General features: G+C 46.6%; 1 protein-coding gene across 2 annotated transcripts in view; it reads left to right on the plus strand.

The window, feature by feature from the left end:
* ADCY9 (adenylate cyclase 9) overlaps nucleotides 1-21300 on the plus strand; it is an 83123-nt gene that overhangs the window by 59171 nt on the left and 2652 nt on the right. For both annotated transcript variants that reach the window (XM_061991810.1, XM_061991811.1), the window contains 5 exons: nucleotides 356-458; nucleotides 3312-3520; nucleotides 10273-10432; nucleotides 12929-13077; nucleotides 15440-15481. In XM_061991810.1, the coding sequence (XP_061847794.1) occupies nucleotides 356-458; nucleotides 3312-3520; nucleotides 10273-10432; nucleotides 12929-13077; nucleotides 15440-15481 (663 nt within the window). The remainder of the gene's footprint in view (nucleotides 1-355; nucleotides 459-3311; nucleotides 3521-10272; nucleotides 10433-12928; nucleotides 13078-15439; nucleotides 15482-21300) is intronic.

Genomic DNA, 21300 nt, shown 5'->3' on the forward strand with positions numbered 1-21300 from the left:
TTCCACCTAAAACACAAATATCCCACAGCCACGTGTCTCCTAAGGTTGTGCCTCTGTAGCAGCAGTTAACCTTTACTGTTTGCTGGCTTATGTTAGAATTATCTCTACTCATCTGCAGTTGCAGCTGTTAAGTTTCTGGAAGGACTTGCTAGTCTCTCCTGGGAGTACAGCAGTTTGCTCTGTCGATTTTTTTGTAAGGTATTTCCTTTGACAGAGGAATGATGTGGATGGGAGTGGCCTTGGGGACCAGGAACAGCTGCAGGAACTTGGAAGCAAGGCACCAGTGTTCCTCAAAACAGAAACTACATGACAGGGGGCTCAATAAACTGATGTTGGTACCCTCTTTTCTCTTTAGCCTCATGAAAGACTACTTCTTTAAACCACCTATTAACAAGCTGAGCCTGAACTTCTTGGACCAGGACTTGGAGATGGCCTACAGGACGAGCTATCAGGAAGAGGTGTGTTTCTCCTGGTGTTGGTTTCTTTCTGTAATCTATCTAAGTAACTGCCTGTCATTGTTTTTAGTGCACTTCATTGCAGTTGATGACAGGGTCATGGAATGTCCCCTGTGATTTACTACTTGGTGTTGCTGTGTCTGACAACAGTCTCCTTGTTTACCTGTCTCTGCCATTCCCCGAGTCTAGTCCAGTATTTAGGCTGGGAATATATTTTCACAGTCCACAGATACACTGGCTACTTCTCACCTGCCCTTTCTCCTTTTTCAGGTTAAGGCTTTAGGCAGGCCAGAGAACCATGCTAGGATGGAAGGAAAGGACCAAATGCTCCTTGACTTCTCATCCTAACTTTGAGAATGATAACTTGTTCATGTCACAGCCTCACAGTTATCCCTTTGGAACCCAAACCCACTCTGAACTTAAATGTCCTGAGTTCTGTGCTGCCCTCAAACAGGCAGGTCAAACCACTGCACAATGGTAAGGAACAGTGGGTGGATTGTTAAGAACCTGGTGCGTGCTTTGGGACTCTGCACCGAGTGTAAAAGGTCCTTAATCTCCTTGGGGGCTAATAGTATTGCAGGCCTTCCATGTCAGTGGATAGTCCTGCCTGATCGTTTTAAGCAAGATATTTTAAGTTTACCAATAGCAATGTTAGGTGTTGGTACTAACCGAGGCTGTGTTTCTGTGTGTAGCTGGAAAGTTGCTGCTGAAAGAAGGCAAGTGCTCTCTCCTCCTTGTTCCTACTCCTCAGCTGCTCCTTTGATGGCTCTGATGCTTATCAGGCTTCTCAGCTGTGAGCCAGTTCATTTTACTAACATAGCATAAAATATTCATGTCTTGTTTTTCTGTTTGGGGCTTTTTCTGTCTGGGTCTGTTTTCTGCAGTATTGGACCAGCAGCTCACAGAGAGGGGTGGCAGGTGCCAGAGCCAGTGCACAATTAGTGTCTGGCAGCAGGAAAGAGAATGGGCCCTTCCCTTCCAGTAGTGCTGAGCTGTTGGTTTGGGTCATCCGTCTGGCAAAATTGCATCATGATAAATGTAGGGGTTGATTTTTTCCTGGTATGTCCTGCATCTGAGGGCAGGTAGGATTTCTGCTTCTGCTGCTTTTTGCTTTCTGTTCTGGGCAGCGTTGTCACATTGTCCTTAGCAATAGCCCCTGTTTGCTTCCAGTGTTTGCCAACGAGATCAAACTCACTGTTGGGTTGGTTTTTTTTAACAAAGGGAAACATAATTGTGTTGCAGTTCTGTTTGTTCCATTTGTTCAGGAACTCCATACTCATCCTGCAGTGCTGTATCTCTGAACAAAGCTCCTGTAGCAGCAGCAGGGAGAAGCTTCTTGTGGGATACAGCCTGTAAAATTTGCACAAACTGTACAGAGAACAGCAAACCAAGCTTTTTCCAATGGTAAGATTGGAAAGAGAAGCCAAATGGTGATGGTCAAAAATACAGAGATTTACCTATTAGTGTGGGTGTGTAGATTCATGGAAGGAGTTGTAATGTGGCTTGTGCATTTTGTTAGTGGCAAGTGATTAATATGAAAATTATGATGTAAACCTCCCTGAAAATGGGAATGTTCCCTCTGTAATAGTAACTCTGCAGCACTGAGGCAAAACCTGTTAGAGCCTTGCTATTAGCATGGTACTGGTCCCAAACAAGGACAAAAATCTCTTGGGAGACTGGAATGATTTGCTGATTCTTTAATTGTGTTGTAGTAAACTGTTGCTGAGAGTAAGCTCCAACACCACTGACTTCACCTGGAAGTGCCAGCTGCATGTTCGGCTGGTGATTGTTCTCTGTAAGCAGCTCCACTTCCCAAGAGCTCACTCAGCCTGTTCTTGTTTGGAAGCTAAGGCACTGCCAGCACTATTAGGCCATCCTTAACACTGTCACTTTAGCATATAGTGGTTCTTTCTTTTGTTCAATATATGTGACTTTCTGTGTCGACTGACAGGATTCTGGTGTGGTTCAGATGAAAAGGTGATTTTGGCACCGAACTGGTGCTGAGCGAGCAGAGGTTTGCAGAGAGGTACAAATGAGGAACAGGTTCATTTCCCGGTGTTGCTGAGGGCAGGCAGCATGCCGAAGAGCAAAAGACACTTCCAAATGGAACCATGGTATACCTCATGGAGATATGGGGAACTGCTTTATGTGGTCCCTTGGGCACGCGCACACACAGACAGACACACACAGACACACACACACACACAGAAAGACAGACACACACACACACCCACACACACCCACACACCCACACCAAGCCCTGGTACCAGAACAAGATGGAGTGGGATGTGTGGTAAGGGGTTACAGAAGAACAGAACTTGGTGTCCTGGGCTACATAACAAATCTGTAATTCAGATTACATAGCAATCCTGGTTGCTGCTTTGAATCTGGCCTGAAAGGGAGATGTGAACTCTGCCACAGGCAGGTAGCTGTTTCTGTAGAGTGGTGTTTGGAGCATTTTATTAAAGGGCCATTGGAGCTAAACAGTTTATTTTAAAATCTGTCATTATTTTAAATGAAAATCCGTGAAGAAAACTTTTTGTAGTTTTATCTGCTAGTAACTATGATTTTTATGTGTCTTTGCACAGAGTAGGCAATTTTGGTGTGGTTTATTTCTTTATCCTAGTATTCTGTACAACCCCTCCCAGCCCCAGGGGCTGTGCTGCCAGTGTCTTCTTTCAGCAGCCTGGTTTTCAGGGAACTGTGATAGCCATTAACTGCCTCTTCTGTTTCTCACTTAGGAAGGGTGCTTACCTTGGATTAATGAGGTGACAAAAAGTTCTATATTCCTTTATTTGTGTCTGTGACCATTGTTTGTGGTACAGCATTTACTGATTGTCCCTGTATTCCACACAGGTTATAAGGAATGCTCCTGTGAAGACGTTTGCCAGCGCTACCTTCAGCTCGCTCCTGGATGTGTTCCTCTCCACCACAGTCTTCCTCATACTGTCTGTGACGTGTTTCCTGAAGCATGGGATGGTGGCATCCCCTCCGCCGCCCGCAGCAGTCGTGGTGTTCGTCATCGCCATCCTGCTGGAGGTGCTGTCCCTCGTCATCTCCATCAGGTAAATACAGCGTGAGGCAGGCTTGGAATAGCAGTAAGAACTGAAATGCTGGCTGGCTGGGGAACATTTTGTTTGACAGCATCCCAGGAGCTCACTTGGATGGTGTGTTAGTATTTGGAGAACAGTGTTAGTGAGGCTGAGAAGGCTTGTGGCACACCTTGTGCAAAGAGAGGTCTAGCTGCAGAAACTGGAGGAGAGAAGGGTGGCTCTGATGGAAGCCACATGAGGACACAGGATCTGCACGCCATGCCTTCCCCTGCTTACTGTGGCGTGGGATGCCCCACACAACTGGATATCTTCTCCCCTCGCAGCACCGCAGAGTGAGGGAATTCAACCAGAAAACTTTTGTCCGTCCTTCAGAAAAAACCCCACCTTCAACTTCCGAGGCAGAGTCATGCCATTCTGGTGTCAGAACTGAACGATCAGAAACGCAGAGAGAATCCTTTTCTCAAACAAACAAGTAATTGCAGAAGTCACATTCCATCTGTCCAGCATCAGTTTTCTGCATGACCTCTGTTTCAAGTCTGGTGGGTCTAATATTCAAATAGTGTGTGTTTTCTCTGCTTGGCACGTAATTGGAGTTCAGCATTTCCCCCAGGCTCTGGGCTGTGTGGCAGTCAGCTGCTGCTGGCAGAAGCGGTGGCTTTGCGGGACTGTGCTCGGTGTTGTCAGTCCCCAAACTGCCTCCTCACAGCCAAGCACCCAAGGATCCCTAGTCCCTGAATTCTTACGTGTCCTTGCAGTGCCTCTGCCTCTCCTGTGGCTTAGGAGGTGAGGCCTGGCTGTAGATGCAGATACCTGACATCTAGCAGTGACTCTTCATTCCTGACTCGTACCCAGTCCCCGGAGGATGCGTGTCTGGATGTGCAGGACCCTGGACGTGGGTGTGTGGTCTGATTTACATAGATATCATGTGTAACCTGTTATTAACCCAGATGATAGGCCTAATAATAAGTTGTTTGTTTGTCTGTACTTGCGAGAGCAGATTTATTGTGCCCTGCTCATCCCCCAATTTCACTGCACTTCCTTGACACAAGAGCCTGTTATAAGGGTGATGTGTGGAAACGTGTCCTAGTTTGTAGCTCTGCAAATCTGCCGGGTATATGTAACTTTAAATGTGTTTGTAATTCCAAATTAGAAGCAATTCTGCTTTTGTTTCAAAAGAAACAAGAGATAGCAGTTTGCACTCTGACTTCTTGGGGTCAAGGTAAAAGGCACTGAGTGCTGTAGTCACTGGTGCAAGTTTGGAACTCCATGTGCATATCAATGTCTGCAAGCATTTTTGCATGGAGGCTGGCATTTAGGAGTAGAATGAGGTCATTAGTGAAGAGTGGAAATGCTTTTAAGGATAGCACTTCTCAGCAGGTGTATGTGACAGCACTACACGGGTGAGCCACGCTCTCTGGTACTGAGCCTGGGCCATTACCAAGGTGAAGTTAAGTGGCTTTATAATGTTTTCTTCACATCATTTGATTTTGCCACTGACATGAGATTATGTTGGCTTAAATCCTGAATTTCCCTTTCTAAGCTGGCTTGGATGCCTCATTTAAAGTCAATGAGATTTACAAACCAAGTGTTTCAGGATGACTCTTAAGTCTTAGAAGCATATATATTTACTATTATTAGTTCTTTTCTGCTTAATTCTGCTTTGAAAAACAGATTGAGAAACATCTCTCACTGCAGAGAACACTCATAACCAGCCATCAAAACTCACAGTCCCAGCTGCTGCAGGAAGAAGAGATGTTCAGTCACCTGGTACTGACGACCTGTGGGACTGTATCCTCAGGGGAACTCCTGAGAGGTTTGGGCATGCAGGGAGCACTGTAGCTCCTGCACAAATTCTCCTGGTTAGTTGGGGAACAGGAGTGGCTGGATGGGATAAGCGATTGTTGCCCTTCCCTGCCTTCACTGTCAAGCTGGCAGAGGGGGAGTAGGGGCGTAGGAATCAAGTCTCCAGGCGTCCCTGGTTTCTAGAGCCCTCATCATGCAAGTGAGAGATATGTTTCTCCTTCCTTTTGGTGGGAGGGAAGTGTCTGCAAATCACTCTGCAGTTACCCCACAAGTAAAACCAATTGGTTCTCAGGAACTTGCTATCAGGGGCTCACATTTGTGATCTTTCCTCTACTGGTGAGATATAATGTGTATTTGGCTTAACTTTGATCATCACATCTGAGGTAACACCAGAAAATCTCAAAGAAAAATCTCAAAGCAGGCTCGTAGCACGTCTGAATAGATCTTACCCAAGGCACCTTCTTGAAAAGAGGCTCATACTGCACTCCAAAAATCAGCAGTCTTTGTAGGTTGAAGTCTCAGAAGCTTTCTGGTAGGTGTTCAGTTTTAAATGTAACGGCAGTAGCTTACTGGGGACAAAGTTTTGTAGGGAAAAGTACGTTTTGGCTTGGAGGAGGGTTTGTTGTTCTGAATTTATGATGTGTTATTTCCTTTATAGTAAATACTTAAAATACTGTTTTGGGCCACTTTAGCCCCTGCAGCCTGAGGCACACGCTTCTGTACACTTCCCTTGAGTAGAAAGAAGAAAATAATCTTTTTTGCTCTTCAGATCCTCTAGGCAGTGAGGACTACTCACCCCAGCCTCTCGTTCTGCACAGCAGCAGCGCAGAACTTCCTGTGCAGAAATGTCACCCCAGATGACAATCACAGAGTACCACGGCGGTATCTTGAGGGAGGAGACTGGACTACAATGCTGGGCACAATCCCAGAGTTTCAGGAAAAGGGATTATTTTAGGGCCATAAATTTCTTGCCTAAATTTCTCATTGTATTTTCATTATTGTGATGTGAAACACCCTACCTTTAAATCAGCCTGTTAATTGCATGCAGGACTCAGCGTAGGAAGTACTTGTGGCTGAGACCTCTGCTCCAGCAGCAGGAACGGGACAGGGGAGCACTGTTGCCTGTACAGGAGTCAGCACTCCACTGGCCTTAGAATAGCAGGAGCTGTCATGGAGCAAAGCTTACCAAGGGTGTTTTGATTCCTCTGAAGTGTCTGGTAATAAATTATTGGAGTATCTTCAGATGAGGATCCCACTGTGACCACAAGTGCCACTCTAATTGCACAAAGCTGCCTGTGAAAACTGGCACTTCATTCCTACGCCTGTGGAAGGTGTCATCTCCTGTTCTGTAAATGGAGAAGCGGCAAAGAATGCCCCTCTGCTCACCTGGAACGTGACTGAGTTTTGTGAGCTCGGCTGAAGTGTAAGAGGCCCTAAAGTTCTGATGGTTTACAAGCATACCTTGGGAAGTGCAGTGAGTGAGGTTTCACTTGTGATTCGCAGGAGTGCTTCTGCAGGAATGCAGGTAAAAGACATCTGCCTGCTGTTTTAGCTGCAAATACGGAGTTTTGTTAACTAGATAGTCCTGACATCTAGTTTTCCTGTTCTCTAGTAAAACTCATTGTAAATATGTTTGGTTTAAATAAACAAATCCAAAGTTGCTTTTGATAGCGTCCTTCAGTGAAGACTTGTGGGGGAAGAGATGGGGCCAGTCAGTGGATAGTTAGTCCTGCTCAAGAGCGAGAGGTGGGAGCACTCGGTGAGCTGAGTCGGGGATACAGAAGGACCTTTCCAAGAGAGGGGGAAAAAAAAAAGATCCCCTGGGTGGAGAAAGCAAAAACAATGGAAACAGGGGAATGCAGGACTGCTGATGTCTGACTAAGCAAGCTGCCCTTTGCGTGGCAGCTCACCTCCTCAGCTCGCTGGAGTGTCACCCGCCGTGTGTCCACAGCCGAGGCCCTGGGGCCAACCACTTGTATCTTCTTAAATTCTTAATGACCAGGAACAGAAATTGTTTTCTGCAACTAGGGCTTAATGAACCTTAACAACATGACTGATAACAGAGTACTGATGCTGGGGAAAACACTGGATTCTGCTTGCCTTTATCTCTAACGTCTGTGACTTTGGTATTTAATATCCCACCAAATGGCTGCTATGCCCAAAGCTTTTGATTTGAACTGTGGGAATTGATTTTCAACTGCCAGTAAATACAGAAATGATGGTAACGTTCCCCATTACCCATTAATCATTGATGGCGAAGTTACTAATTTGAACTCTGGCTTGTGTACACATCTTGGATGCTTTAGCATTTAAGCCTTGCTGAGCTACCCACTGACACTGCATTATTTACTGATACTGCCCTGTAGCCATTAAATCTGTCTGCAGCTCTCGTTGCTGTCTGGGTTTAATGCACTTCTTCCCGTGATGGGAAGGTCGTGCAGCGTTCGCGGCCGTTCGCTGTGTTGGGAAGGATGAGGTTTCAGTCATTTCAGCTCCAGAGCGCAGATAAATACTGGACAGGGCGAAGGGAAAAAGAAAATCAGTGCAAGAAGGTAAACATTATCAGCAGAAATGTGGTGTTGTCCTGGAAAATTTGCACTAGCTTCTTTGAAACACACGGCTGCTTAAATAAAGAGGTGTCCTCATGGCAGGGTTAGCTGATGGGGTTTGCTGGTGGGTTTGTTGCTCTATTTCACAACAGAATTTGTCCTGGCATGAAGGCTTGGCAAAAAAACCAAAGCTCTGTGCGACATGGAGGCCCTGTTGTGTGGGCTGGGGTGAGAGACGTGAGCGGCACCGTCTCCGTGCCACGCTCTGCCTCAGCGCCGGGTCCTGCGCCAGGAGGGTCCGGCAGAGCTGCGGCTGAGCTGCGTGCTGGCCCTGCCTCCCAGCCCCCTCCCCTCACCTTTCTCACAGGTCAGCCTCGCTAATGTCAGTCCTAATGTGTCGGCTTTGGGAGAACTGACCTTTCTGTTGAGCGGCATGAACTTGGGTGGCATTTCCACACATACTCGATACCCGGCTGGCTTGGCTGCCGCTGGGGACAGGGATAGATCTTGGAGGCAGCTGAGGACACCATACAGCGCTTCGGAAAACCAGTTCTCACTCTGTCGTCCTTTAAAAAACATTTATTTTGCTTCTATAGGTGTTTTTTTCGTTGCTGTTCTTTGTTGGGAAGGCTTTTCTGTGCTGGAACGTGGCGATGGCTGCGGCGTGAGCGCAGCTGAGAGCTGCCAGCACCCTCTGCTGGGCTCCTGCTGCATTACACACCTGCCGCCCTGCTGGCCCGCGCCTGGCGCTCTCTGCCGTCCTGTTGGCCCACGCTTGTCTTTTTCGCTGCGTTTAATTTGCAGATTTTAACATATTAGAGAAGAGCCCTTGATGCTTCCAAAAAATGCTTGGGGTGTCCAGGTCCTCAGAAGCCTGGGGCAGAGTTACAATGTCCTTCGCAAGCAATACAGCTTGAAAACTGCGGAATGAGGGTCAAATTCACCTCAGGAACTTTGAATGGATCCTGGTTTGTGTTAGGCTTTTATCCACCGTAACCCTTCGTGTTTTAAACAACAGCAGGCCGCTTTGTTCCTCCTCTGAAAGGCACGCAGGTCATACGGAGTGATTGCTGTAGCTCTGGGGATTGTGCATTTCACATTTATCACATGTTGTATTGCTACTTCTTGGGATTTTAGCTGTGAGCATTTCTGTCAGTAAAAACACCCCAAGCAGGAACAGTTTAGTGTTTGGGCTCTGCTGTAGGTGCTGTTGGGAGAGCAGCGTTACCTGCCTGGACTGATGCTGGTAATTACACACACGGCCATGTGATGGCTTTGGACGTAACTGTCCTATGGCACCTTTTTATGTCTTCGTGGAAATCATTAGAAACTTGAGCAGCAGTTGCAGTTTTTCTAGTAACTAATGTTGTCGAGCTTGAAGAAGGAAGCCATCCTGAGCAGTTGTTTCTGTAGGTAAATGGTAGTTTTCTATGCAATGTCCTCGAGCACTAAACGTCCTTTTACCTTTCCCTGTTCAACAATTAGAAATGCTCTCATTTTAGAAGCATCTCTGTTAAGCTGCTCTGCAGAGCTCCTCCATTTGGCTCCTTCAGCATTTCACAGGTCTGGGCCGTTGTTTTATCAGCAGCTTGAGGCAAGAGCCATTCCTGCCACGTGTGGAGCCAACTGGGTTGGTGTGAGAGCTGCCGGGAGGCGAGCGGTGCCGTGGCTGCCAGCTGGCCCTGAGGGGCTCAGCACCGCCGCTTCCCGCGCCCTGCCGCCTGCCAAGTGCTCAGCCCATGCTTCCCTTCCCTTCCCTTCCCTTCCCTTCCCTTCCCTTCCCTTCCCTTCCCTTCCCTTCCCTTCCCTTCCCTTCCCTTCCCTTCCCTTCCCTTCCCTTCCCTCCCCTCCCCTCCCCTCCCCTCCCCTCCCCTCCCCTCCCCTCCCCTCCCCTCCCCTCCCCTCCCCTCCCCTCCCCTCGTGGCAGGGAGCAGAGCCCAGCTGCAGATGGGAGCTTCGGTTGAGGTGGATTTGCAGAGCCTCTGGTGCCTGGTCTATTGGCAGGGGGCACAGCCCTGCTGTTCAGACATTTCTGGTGTCATTTTAAGTAATGTTTTTTAACTTGTAAAAGCTTCCCCCCACCTGCTTTAAGGCTCAATGTTTGTGAATGGAGAGAAGTCCCTCCTACACTTCCAAGCATGTGAAATTTGGGTTTCAGTTTGCTTTCTCCAAGCCCGCCATCCCACTTGCTCTCCCTCCCTTTGCTCACACCCCTTGCCAGAGCAAACAGCCCATCCCAGCAAAGGCAGATCATCTCCTGAAATTACCAACAGGTGCTGTGGCATGTGAAGGGCTGCAGCTGCTCCTATGGTCTGAGGGAAGGATTTGAAGTGGTGTGATCACAGGTAGGTGAGATGGATGAAGTTGATGTGCTGAACTGAACGCCTCGATCTGTGATCTCGTTTGTTCCAGGATGGCGTTCTTTCTGGAGGAGGTGATGACTTGCACCAAGCGTCTCCTGGAGGTGATATCTGGCTGGCTGCCTCGACATTTTTTCGGTGCAATCCTGGTTTCTCTCCCAGCTCTTGCAGTTTTTTCACACTTCACCTCTGATTTTGAAACAAATATACATGTAAGTTGTCGAACTCTGTTTCATAATCTGACGCTTTGGATCTAACAAAGCTTGTTACTTGCCTGCCGACTTCCCTCGCCTCCCTCGTGCTTTACATCTGTTGGATACAGAGGCTTTTGTGTGTGATGAAATGCCTGGTTTGTTTTTCCTTGGAGCAAACACTTCTGCAGGTGTTGATTCTGGATAATGCAAGTCATGTATCGCAGGCTTTTCCTTGCCTTCGTTCTGGGCTTGATGTGTAGAGTTTGTAGTCAGAGATGCTGCGTGTGCTTAAAAACTGTGCATGCACACTAGGGAGTCTCAAACAGTGGGAACAGGGTGAGCAGTGGATGGGTTTTCTTTGCAGAGTTAGATGCAGAAACTCAAAGGAGGGAAGTGACCACCCTGCAGGGGCTTGAGGTGGTTAAAGGGATACAAGACCTGCCTTTCCTAAAGGAACAGAAAAATTGGTGTACTTAGGCCAGCCACAGAAAGGTCCACAGGGCATTTGGTGTCTTCTTTGGTAATAACATTCAAAAGGGAGAAACAAGGGGTTAAATGTTGAGGAAGGGGAAGAATAGTGTCATTTAAAGGCTCAATGTAGCATGAAATCAGTGCTTAAAAACTGCTTGTGAATGAAATGCACTGGACCTGGAGATGAAAGTTTGTTTCTCTGCAGGTTTCTCTTAGGTAGCACAGTGCAGGATCCTCCCTTTCCAGGATCTTCAGGCAATTCTGATTCACAGGTGTTAAGCTGTGAATCATTGTTTTTTCAGCTTAATAATGGTCTTCCTCCCTCATGACTACTAGCAAACTAATTGTAGGAGTGTTGTCCTCAAACTGAAGGGAGCTGCAGACCTTCAAATCTCTCCATTGATTTTTATGTCATCCCATTCATCGCCATCCTTGATCATCTCTCCAAATGTTTAAGGAATGGTTGTCTTAGTGTGTTGCCCATACCTGTTGAGATCAGGTTGTTAGTGTAAACGCTTCAGACAGCAGCAGCAGTAGGATAGTGGTGTTCATCACCAGACTGAGAGTGAACTTTGCTTTCTTTCCTCTTGCAGGTCCTCCAGAGTCGTGGGGTTGTTGGCTCACTCTCCAAGAGATGTCCCAACTCGTCTTGTGCTCAGTGTTTCAGCAATCATGGAGCTCTAGGAAATGGAGTTAATCTATAGAGGGTCAGGTAAGTGTCCTATTTTACTATGACATGGTTTTGCAAAGTTTTTTTTTTATTCATAGCATTTTATACCTTCCCTGGATATAAAATAAAGATAAACAAATACAACAATGAAAAAAAACTTTCCAAAGCCATGCATACATAGTAAAACACAGTGCTCACTGACCCTCTATAGGCTGGCTTCATGCTGGGGCATCACTTGGAGTGAGAACCAGTGCTCTGCCACTTTAGGAGACCTGAAATGGGGGAAAAAAAGTAAGTTCAAACTGCAGGTTTTTTGTGGATACTTGTGAAATTCCCTTTATCCATTTTATTTTGAGTCATTAAAGAAGCCCCTGCGTTGTGGTTTAAAAGTGGTTCATTGTGTAAGGATGGGTTTTTTTTCTCCATGCATTGTGTCTTCTTGTGCATCATATGCTGGTTTGTTATGCTACAGTACTGCTGATCTGCAGTCTCTGCACTTTAGCTGTAAAGGAGGTTAAAAATGAGAGAGAGTGCTCCTTCGATACTGTGCCGTGCAGTATGTAGCCAGAACAGAGTTCCATGGTGCAGCTGTGGAGTCTCTGGTTTGTCTTGGATGGTCATGAATATTCTTGATAAAAGCAAAGTTTCTGCATGATCTCGAGCATTTGGGTCCCTGTAAGACATTCTGGGCAATATAACTGACCTGCACCTCCTTTCTTTCATCCAGTCAAGGGGTAGAAGGGGAAGTGGTTTTTGAGAGAGACTGTTTGGAGCAGAAAAGTCCAAAACTGCCCTTTCCAATTCACACAAGTGGTGATATTTTTCTTGTTGCTGGCCTGTAAGGTAGTGTCCTCTGAGATGTGCTTTTTAACAAGTAGGCAGTTGGGTGAAGTTTCTGAGAGGGAACGTGTAACCACATTCTTGATGCAGTGGAGTTTTGCCGTCCAGTTTAAAACAGGCAGGGTCTGACTTCAGTGACTGATGGCAAGTTACCTTTAGGAGAAAAGGAAGCTTTACCTTTTTTTTTTCACTAAGAAGAGTCCCTGAGCCTTTTTGCAAAGGTGAGCTGAGGGTGTTGGAAACTGCTGAAATAATGGTTGTGTAATACAGTAACACAAAACTCCATTGAGAGAAGCTTGTGACAAACTACCTGTGCTGAAAGATTTCTTGCTCTTTGAAGGGAAGACCTCTATCTTCAAGTGCTGTCCCCTGAGACAGACTCTGTGAGGGGTTACTTGCTGTGCATGTGATACAGATGAACTTGGACCCTTCCCTGTTGTGTCACGCGTGCTTTCGTGGGCGCTGGCGTTGATGTGCAGAGGGGCTCTGGGCAGCAGGAGGAAGCTAACGCACGCTCTCTCTCTCTGTTGCAGTACACCATGTTTATGTGCTGTGCAATTCTGATCACCATTGTGCAGTACTGTAACTTCTGCCAGCTTAGCTCCTGGATGAGATCTGTGTTGGCAACCGTAGTAGGAGCAGTGCTTCTCATTCTGCTCTACGTCTCCTTGTGTCCAGACAGGTGAGCATCACACCGTAGCACACTCAGGCTGTGGTTCAGGTGAACGAATCTGGGTTTCTCCACCAGTGAGGCGAGGGCCTCGTGTGGGATTTTACTGTCTGACCTGACTTTTTCCATCATCTCAACCTTAATAATTTTATTTGGGAAGAGTTCTGCATTTTATTTCTTCTTTCAAAGGTTTCAGGAGGATCTCTGAAGAGACTCTTTCCCTTAACCTGATTAGAAATGATACTGTGTCCTCAACTGATATGTTTCTAGGTCACACTTATTCTTACCAGATCCATAGAATTGCCTTTCACCATTTGTTTGAAAATGTAGTTTTTTAAGACCGTTTCTGAGGCATTTGTTGGTGCTGGAGAGCCTGTTGTTCCCCCACACCCCTCTGGGTTTATTTTTGCCCTTTGGAACCATGTAACATTCTTCCACCTCCTTCCCCAAGGAGTTTTTTACTGTGGAAGGCAGATGCTTGGATTTGATGGGATTCTAATGCCCCGATTCCTTTCTCACTTTCCTGCCACTTCAGAGGACGCTGCAGGACAGTAACCAGAGCATCGAGTTCATGCGGTTTCTGTGCAGAAACCTGAAGGATTTTCAGTGTTCCCTCTAGTAAGCATTTTTCCCCATAAGAGAACTTGTTTGCAGTGTTCTCCTGCTTTCTTGCCAAGAGAGTCAGGGGAGTCCTTCCAGCCCTTCACTCCTATTGTCCAAGTTTTATAATCATCTGGTGCTTCTCAGTGGCTTAGAAACACCACAGCCCATAGTGTGGACTTTGCAAGGGGTTCTTAGGCTTTTTTTTTAGGTTCTTAGGCTGCTTGCTATCCCTTCTTCAGAGGGATACTGGATCCTGTGGTGAAAAAAAACAGGAAAAAAACCCCAAACAAACCAGAAAGAGTTTGCAGATAACATGTTTTGTGTGAGTGTGTAGCTTTTAATCCCCTCTTCAAGTGGTCTTTTTTAATCTTCACCCAATTCACACCCAAAAAGGCAGGGAGAATGTCACCCCATAACTCCCGCCCACCTCTGCAATTTGGAAGTGGCTGTAGGGGCTGTAGGAAGAAAGTCTTTGGAAAAAAAAAACAAGCAACCTTGGTTTTAGTTGTCCAGGTTACCTGACTTTGTCTCTCCTCCAGCACCCTAAGGGACCCTCTCCCAGTAAGAGACCTGACTTTGCACCTCTTGGCTTTCTCCTTTGTAACACTGATGCTTTTACTGTCCCAGCACCACTGAGAAGTTCGCCTCAGGTTTGTTTTTTCAGAAGTAGTGAAGAGCAAGCCCTTGATGCCATTTCTTTACTCCCTGGTTATTCTTCCATAACTACCCCAAAGCTGGAGTTCATTAGGAAGGCCTAGTGCCATTATTGTAACTTCTAATTCCTTATTCAAAGAGAAGATTTTAGGACAAGCTCTGTCTGTGATTACTAAATCAGCTTGCACGTAAGCTCTTGCACATAGCCTTTGTGCAGAGAGACACAGAACTTGGGATTTTCCCTGCATTTCATCAATGTTAGAGGACTGGGAAAGGAATATGTTGTTATTTCATCCTTTAAAACTAAATACTGAAAGTAACCAGCAGGGCTGTGCAGCTGCAGGTCTGAAACAGTGAGTTACAGAAGTGATCAGGAACAAAAGGAAACCAGGTTGAATTAGTGAGACCCATAACTTTGGTTTGTTAATAACAACTTTCTCATCCCTCTCTTCTCATTAGCCTGGGCAGTATGTTTTCTGTCACAGTGGTAATTGCAGCTTTGTGTGCATCACAGGCAAATCCATTCTGCAGGCTTCTTTACTTTTTTTTCCCCAAAAGTAACTAATCCTGGGAGCTGTAATACTTCCCTGACATTGCAGTTTCCTTACTGCAGTCAAGACAAAAACTGCTGGAACTGCTTGTTTCCTGTAATGGCATTTTCAAACATAGCCTCTGTGTTTGTTTGGGTTTGTTTTGGTGAGAGGGGAGGTTGGGGGGCAGGGCGTGCTTTTTTGTTCTTTAAAGACAATCTTTGCATTGTATGCTTAGATAAGATGAAGGCATAACTGGCTCCTAGAGCTCTGAAATTGCTTTTCCGTGTTCCCAAGGTAAGATTGGATTGTGTAAGGATTACTCATTCCAGGCAGCATCCCGCCTGCCTTATCAGCACTTGCCCTTTAGAGGTGTTTGCATCTCTGGCTGGTTGCTTCTTCCAAGCAAAACGTGCAGATAAGTCACGTTCAGACAAAGTTTGTCTGAAGCTGATTGAGCATACGATGCAATTACTGGGGCTGGGGGCTATGTAATAGAAAGGTTGCAAATGCTGCCTGAAACTCCAGTAGAATGCTTTGTTCGTTGCCTTCACTGTCCCTCTGATATCAGTGCTTTTTAATTTCAGCTCCGTGGAAGCTTCTCATCTCGATTTGGCACAGAACTTTAGGTAAGCTCTGTACAAAATCACTGTCTTTATGTTTAGGCATAGAAACATTTTCAGCTAATTTTATGGAGCAAAACTTTGCATCCACAGTAACACACTGGGGAATTCAACAAGTTGGTTTGTCAAGTTGTGTTGAGGCTCCTCATGGGCATAATTTCCTTTACAGAGGACTTGGAAACGACCAAAAATCATCAGAGAGCTGGTGCTGCAGTCACTGGGTTATGTGGTGCCATTTTCTTTTTGAATTTGATTTCTAGGAAGTAGAGCTACGGAGGAGCTATACAAAATAGCATCTGTTTTTCTAGTAGTAGCAGTTCTTAAAGCATTATCTGCATATCATGAGCTATTTATTTGATGTCTGTGGTTGATTCGTACCGTGCAGAAGTGTTGTGAGCAGGATGCTGTCTGCAGCTGGCCAGGTGAGAGTTCCCTGTGGCAGGGGAGCTGCAGCTCAAGCAGCTGGCTGTGAAGCCAACTCCCTTCCCCAGATGGAGACCTGCTGGCAGTGACAGCCTGGGTGCTGTCCGCTGCCCGGGCAAGTCCTGTCATGGAGAGCAAAGGACATTTTAGCCCCCAGACTTTTAAACAAACAAAGAAAAATCATTCCCTGGGTTATTAATAGCCCCAAATAAATAAACATGTTAAAGATTCGCTCTGATTATTTCAGCCTTGAGCTGCTCGTGGTGTTATTGCAGTTTTGCAATACCATTTTTAACATGTTTTAATTGCTCTTTGGTATTAGAAAGGTATGTGTTTGCTGATCACTAATTTGGGAGCAATACTGGGATGATATACTTGAGTGAACTAATGACCCTGTGAATATGTGACTCAGTAGTTCGTCTAAACAAATACATGTTCAGGGCTGGAACGTGTGTGAGGAGAAAAGGCTGTGTCACCTGGGGCTGTTCAGCCTGGACAAGAGAAGCCTGAAGGGGGAAACTCAGAAATGCTGCTCAGTCCCTAAAGGGTGGGTATAAGAGGCTGGGGCCAGTCTGTTGTGTGGTGGCCAGTGCCAGGACAAGGGGTAACGGGCACAGGCTGGCACAGAAAAAGTTCCACTTAAACCCAAGGAGAAAGTCCTTTGGTGCTGAGGTGAGGGAGCCCTGGCCCAGGCTGCCCAGGGAGGGTGTGGAGGCTCCTGCTCAGGAGGTTTCCAACCCCAGCTGGACACGTTCCTGTGCCCCTGAGCCAGGGGAAGCTGCTGGAGCAGGGGCTGGGGCTGGGGCAGCTCTGCAGGGCCCTGCCCACCTCCAACACTCTGGGGATCTGTGATGTTGCTTTTGTTGGATATAAGTATAAAAGCACAATGACTTAGTTTTATAACTGTCATCTCTGTGAGTGCTGTGGTAGGTCAGAGGACACGTGGTTCTGAAGTACAAAGAGATGGTAACGGTGCTTTCATGTTAAATATTTATTTACCGACAGGTTGGCACTCGGTGCAGTGCTGGGGTTGCTTCGTTTTTGTTTCATTCATGGCCCTGCTTTGAGTCATGAAAGATAACTTCATTTTCATAGAATTCCAGTTCACTAAATCCAGAATGGAAAGTTACAACCAGAAGAACTGAGGTGGCTTTATTTATGTTGTTAACTGTAACACTGAAGGGAATTTGCTGGGAAGACAGTGTGTGAAAACCAAAAGCATGATGATCTGATGTCTTAGGATCAGCCTGAGCTTGGATCCTTAGTGGTTTATTATTATTTTGTGAAATCACTGAACGTTTTGTGCTGCTCAGAATTACAAGTGTCCTGCTCAGCGCTGACAGCAGCTTCGCCAGCTCCCAACCAGCTGCTGATCACTAATAAATAATTCATTCTGCCTTAAATAATAGACAACCCATCTTCCCTTCAGTGATTGTTTCTACATCATCATTTGTTAGAAATCTGTCAAAAAAATAGCTGTCAAGCATTGTTTGCATGCAAATGTTTTTCTTCTGTAAATATAACTTAGCACTGCTGACAAGCAAAGGTCAGAGTGGGTGAGAGCCAACCACTCAGAGGATGTTCCTGCAAGCAGGCTCGGAGCGCGCTCTGCCTGCTGCCAAACCCTGCCTTGGGACTTACCTGTCAAATGGAGCAGTGACCATAGTGCCCACTCATTAAACATCTCTACACTTCCTTTTTAACTTACTGTTATGAGATGTGCTAGATCCGTCTGGCACCCCTTGAGCTGGGGCAGACGTGCCTCGTGCCAGGCTGTGCGCTGCATGTGCCCTTCCTGCCGGTGGGCAGCAGCCGGTCGGGTCCGTCCGTCTCCCTCTGCTTTAATGCAGGAGTGGTTGTCAGTGCAGCCTGAGCTTTGCTAACAGCCCGGCTTCCACTGATCTGCAGCTGCCCAAACTTGTAAATTAACCCAGTTCTATGTCTCGAGGTTAAAAGAGAGAACTAAGAGTCAATGCTGTTCTGTTCCTACCGTTAATTTGGAACAGCAACCGGGTTCTCACCTCAGGGCTCTTGCAGTGGACATTATTGCCACACTTCCAGAGTTCTGAGCAAACAGCATTTCCCCTTTTCCTAGTTTTTTAACTACAAAACTTAAAACTCCCTTATCCTAAAATACTTATTTGCTATTGCTTTCTCACTAAAACAGTTAAATAAGATCCCTTGCTCCCCTCATCGACACAAAAGCTTTTCCTGTGTTCTGAGAGGGACAAACTCACGTTTTTGCCTTTAACGAGATTGTGCCCTTTCCTCGATCAAGGATTGAGATAATTACTAATGTTGCACGGGAAGAAAGATGCTAGTACTGATAACAGTCTGAGCACAAAGTTTGTCTCTGGACCGTCCACGCTATGCTCAATAAATCAAAATATGGGATTTGCCTTGTTTTCCCCAGGTGAAAAGGCCACTTGAAGTGAAAGACTGAAATCACTTGATGGTAGGGAGGGTTTTTTGTGCATCTGCTCTGTGCTCTTCAAAGCACTGGATTGATTTCCCTTTTCCTCACTCTTCAACCATTTCATTCTCTTTTTGAGATTTAGCAGGCTTGATTCCTCTTTAAATGTAGCAAGATATCCAAATCCAAACATAGGTTACTGGCTCAGAAGCAAAACGGCTTTCCAGAATTCTTTATAAGTGAAAAGCCATTATCTTTATGATTTTGTGATCAAGCCAAAGGAGATTCTATCTCCAGAGCTCTCACTTGTTCCATATTCAACGCTCAGCCTGGGTGAAGATGCCAAGTTAGTAGTTTGGTGTCTGTGCCAGGAAGCACTTCACCAGTTTGAGTTAAGGGAACACTGTTGGCTGAAGATTTCACTTGGATTTTTAAAAATATGTTTTCTGCTGCAGGACCTTGTCAAATGCAGACCTGAAGGATTTGGAGCAGCGTGGTCTTCTCTGTTACTGAGGGGATGGGGTGGTGCCCCTTCTTTTCATTCTGAAGGGTGGCTTCAGGACATCTTTGCTAACTGACTGTGTAAGATGATTTATGGTCTGTAACCTTGTACCTGCAACATCCAGAATTTCCAAATGAGTGAGATGTAATCGCTTTCTCCTTCAGGCTGACGTTGTGGCTTTTTGTGCAATCTCAGAATCATTCGGGTTGGTAAAGCCCCTGAAGCTGCTGCAGTCCCAGCTCTGCCCTCACCCTGCCCAGCCCAGCACTGACCCACAGCCCTCAGCACCTCAGCCCCACGCCTTTGGGATCCCTCCAGGGCTGGACACTCCCCAGCTCCCTGGGCAGCCTGGCACAGGGGCTGACACCCCTCTCAGGGAAACAGTTGTGCCTCAGCTCCAGCCTCAGCCTCCCCTGGGGCAGCTGCAGCCCATTGCCTCTTGTCCTGTCATTGCTGCCTGGGGAGCAGAGCCCGACCCCCAGCTCCCTGCAGCCTCCTGGCAGGGAGTGTCAGAGAGTGCTGCTGGCTGCCCTCAGCCTCCTCTTCTGCAGGCTCAACACCCCAGGTGCCCAGCACAGGGGACAATCCCTGCCCTGCTCCTGCTGCCACCCCAGTGCTGATCCCAGCCAGGCTGCCCTTTGCTTCTTGCCCCCCTGGGCACGCTGCTGGCTACTGTTCAGCCGCTGGCACCAACCCCCCCAGGCCCTTTCCCCGGGCAGTTTTCAGCCCCTCTGCCCCAGCCTGGAGCTGCCTGGGCTTGGGGTGGCCCAAGGGCAGGCTCCAGCCCTTGCCCTTGTTCAACCTCATCCCATTGCCCTCAGCCCATGGCTCCAGCCTGCCCAGAGCCCTCTGCAGCTCCTTCCTGCCCTCAGACACATCTCCACACCCACCCAGCTTGGTCTCATCCCCAAACTGAGTGAAGGTGCCCTCGATCCCCTCACCCAGACCATTGATACAGATGTTAAACAGACCAGGCCCCAGCACTGAGCCCTGAGGATCTCCGCTGGTGACTGGGCACCAACTGGATTTAACCCCATTCCCCACCACCTTCTGGGCCCAGCCACCAAGAGTTTTCCACCCAACACAGAGTGGGTCCATCCAAGTCGTGAGCAGACATTTTTTCCAGGAAGGTGCTGTGGGAAACTGCATCGAAGGCTGTGCTAAAGTAATTTTCTAGGGTGGTAGCATTTACAACTAGCATTACAAAGCATTTACTGATGCTTGAGGAAGTCACATCGTGATAAAAACATCTGCTCTGGAAAAGGTGCTTGCCCCTTCTTTTCTGAGATCCCAACCCACTACCTGATTAGTGAAATCAGGTCAGCTTACAAGTGAGTCACTCGTTTCACATGCGGATCTCTAAGGTTGTACACCGACGTGGGAAACAAGGGCAGGCCAGCGCTTCAGGAGATGATGGAGAACTTGTGTGCTTAGGAGTGGTGAATGGCAGGCAGCAGTTTCTTCCCAAAAGACAGATCTTGTGTTCAACACAGGCCACTTTTGCTAACATAAAAGTTGTGGTTCTCACCTAATTCATTTAAGAGGAATTAAAGTACTTTGAGGAGTATTCTGTACAGTAAACTGTAAATAAGAAGACTTTAATGACTCAAATCCTCGTGGCGGGGATGTTTGTTGTTAGAACAGATTATCTGGATCAGACTCCAGTCTGAAAGGTGCAACGTGCCATTGTTCAGATCTTGTAGCAGATCTCTTCCCACCAGATGTGGAAAGTACCGCACAGTTCTGAAGAGAACCTGAATCCTGCTCCTTCACCGAGGCTCATTCCTCATCTTCTCTGGCCTAATTTATTTCCTAAGATCTTTTCTCTTCCTTATCCTCTGCTCATTTTGTTTTATAAGCCTGTCAGAACAGGAGGATATTTTGCCACCTGCGTATTAGGTAGCAAGGATTGTATTTCAGGAATCTTTGCCATTCTGGTCATTAATAACTTGGACTTTGTGTTGGTCTCTTTGAGGGAGAAAAGGAATACCTTCATAAGGGAGGTTCTGTTGGAAAAAGGAGTTGTAAGGGGGAAAGGAAGGGATCTTACTACTGAAACATACAGTAACTACTGCAACCTGCTTTTGGGGGCCTCGTCTGTGATTGGGAGTAAGCTTTCAGTCTGCCCTTGTGGTTTTAATATCAAACCAATGAAACGAATATGTGTTCACTTCTTCTGAGAGAAGTGTATTTACGGTTGAAAACAAAAGGAATAATTTCCAATACAGTATCTGGTCTTATCTTTAATCTGAAATTCAACTTGGAAGCTCTCTATTGTAAATATTCCACTTAGGAGAAATGCTTTCTCCTGTAGGCTGACTGTGATGAAAGCTAATAGAAACAAACAAAGACCATGGCGCATGCAAGTGTTTCCAGAAACTGAGCACCCTCAGGTGTTTCCAACCTGTGCTGTGGGGTTTTTTTTTTGCTTTGTCATGCTTTTACGTCAATCAAAGGTTTGAGAATGAACGGTCAGAAAAGGAAACT

Source organism: Colius striatus, chromosome 3, assembly GCF_028858725.1.
Source record: "Colius striatus isolate bColStr4 chromosome 3, bColStr4.1.hap1, whole genome shotgun sequence".
In the NCBI taxonomy this organism is placed as follows: Eukaryota; Metazoa; Chordata; class Aves; order Coliiformes; family Coliidae; genus Colius; species Colius striatus.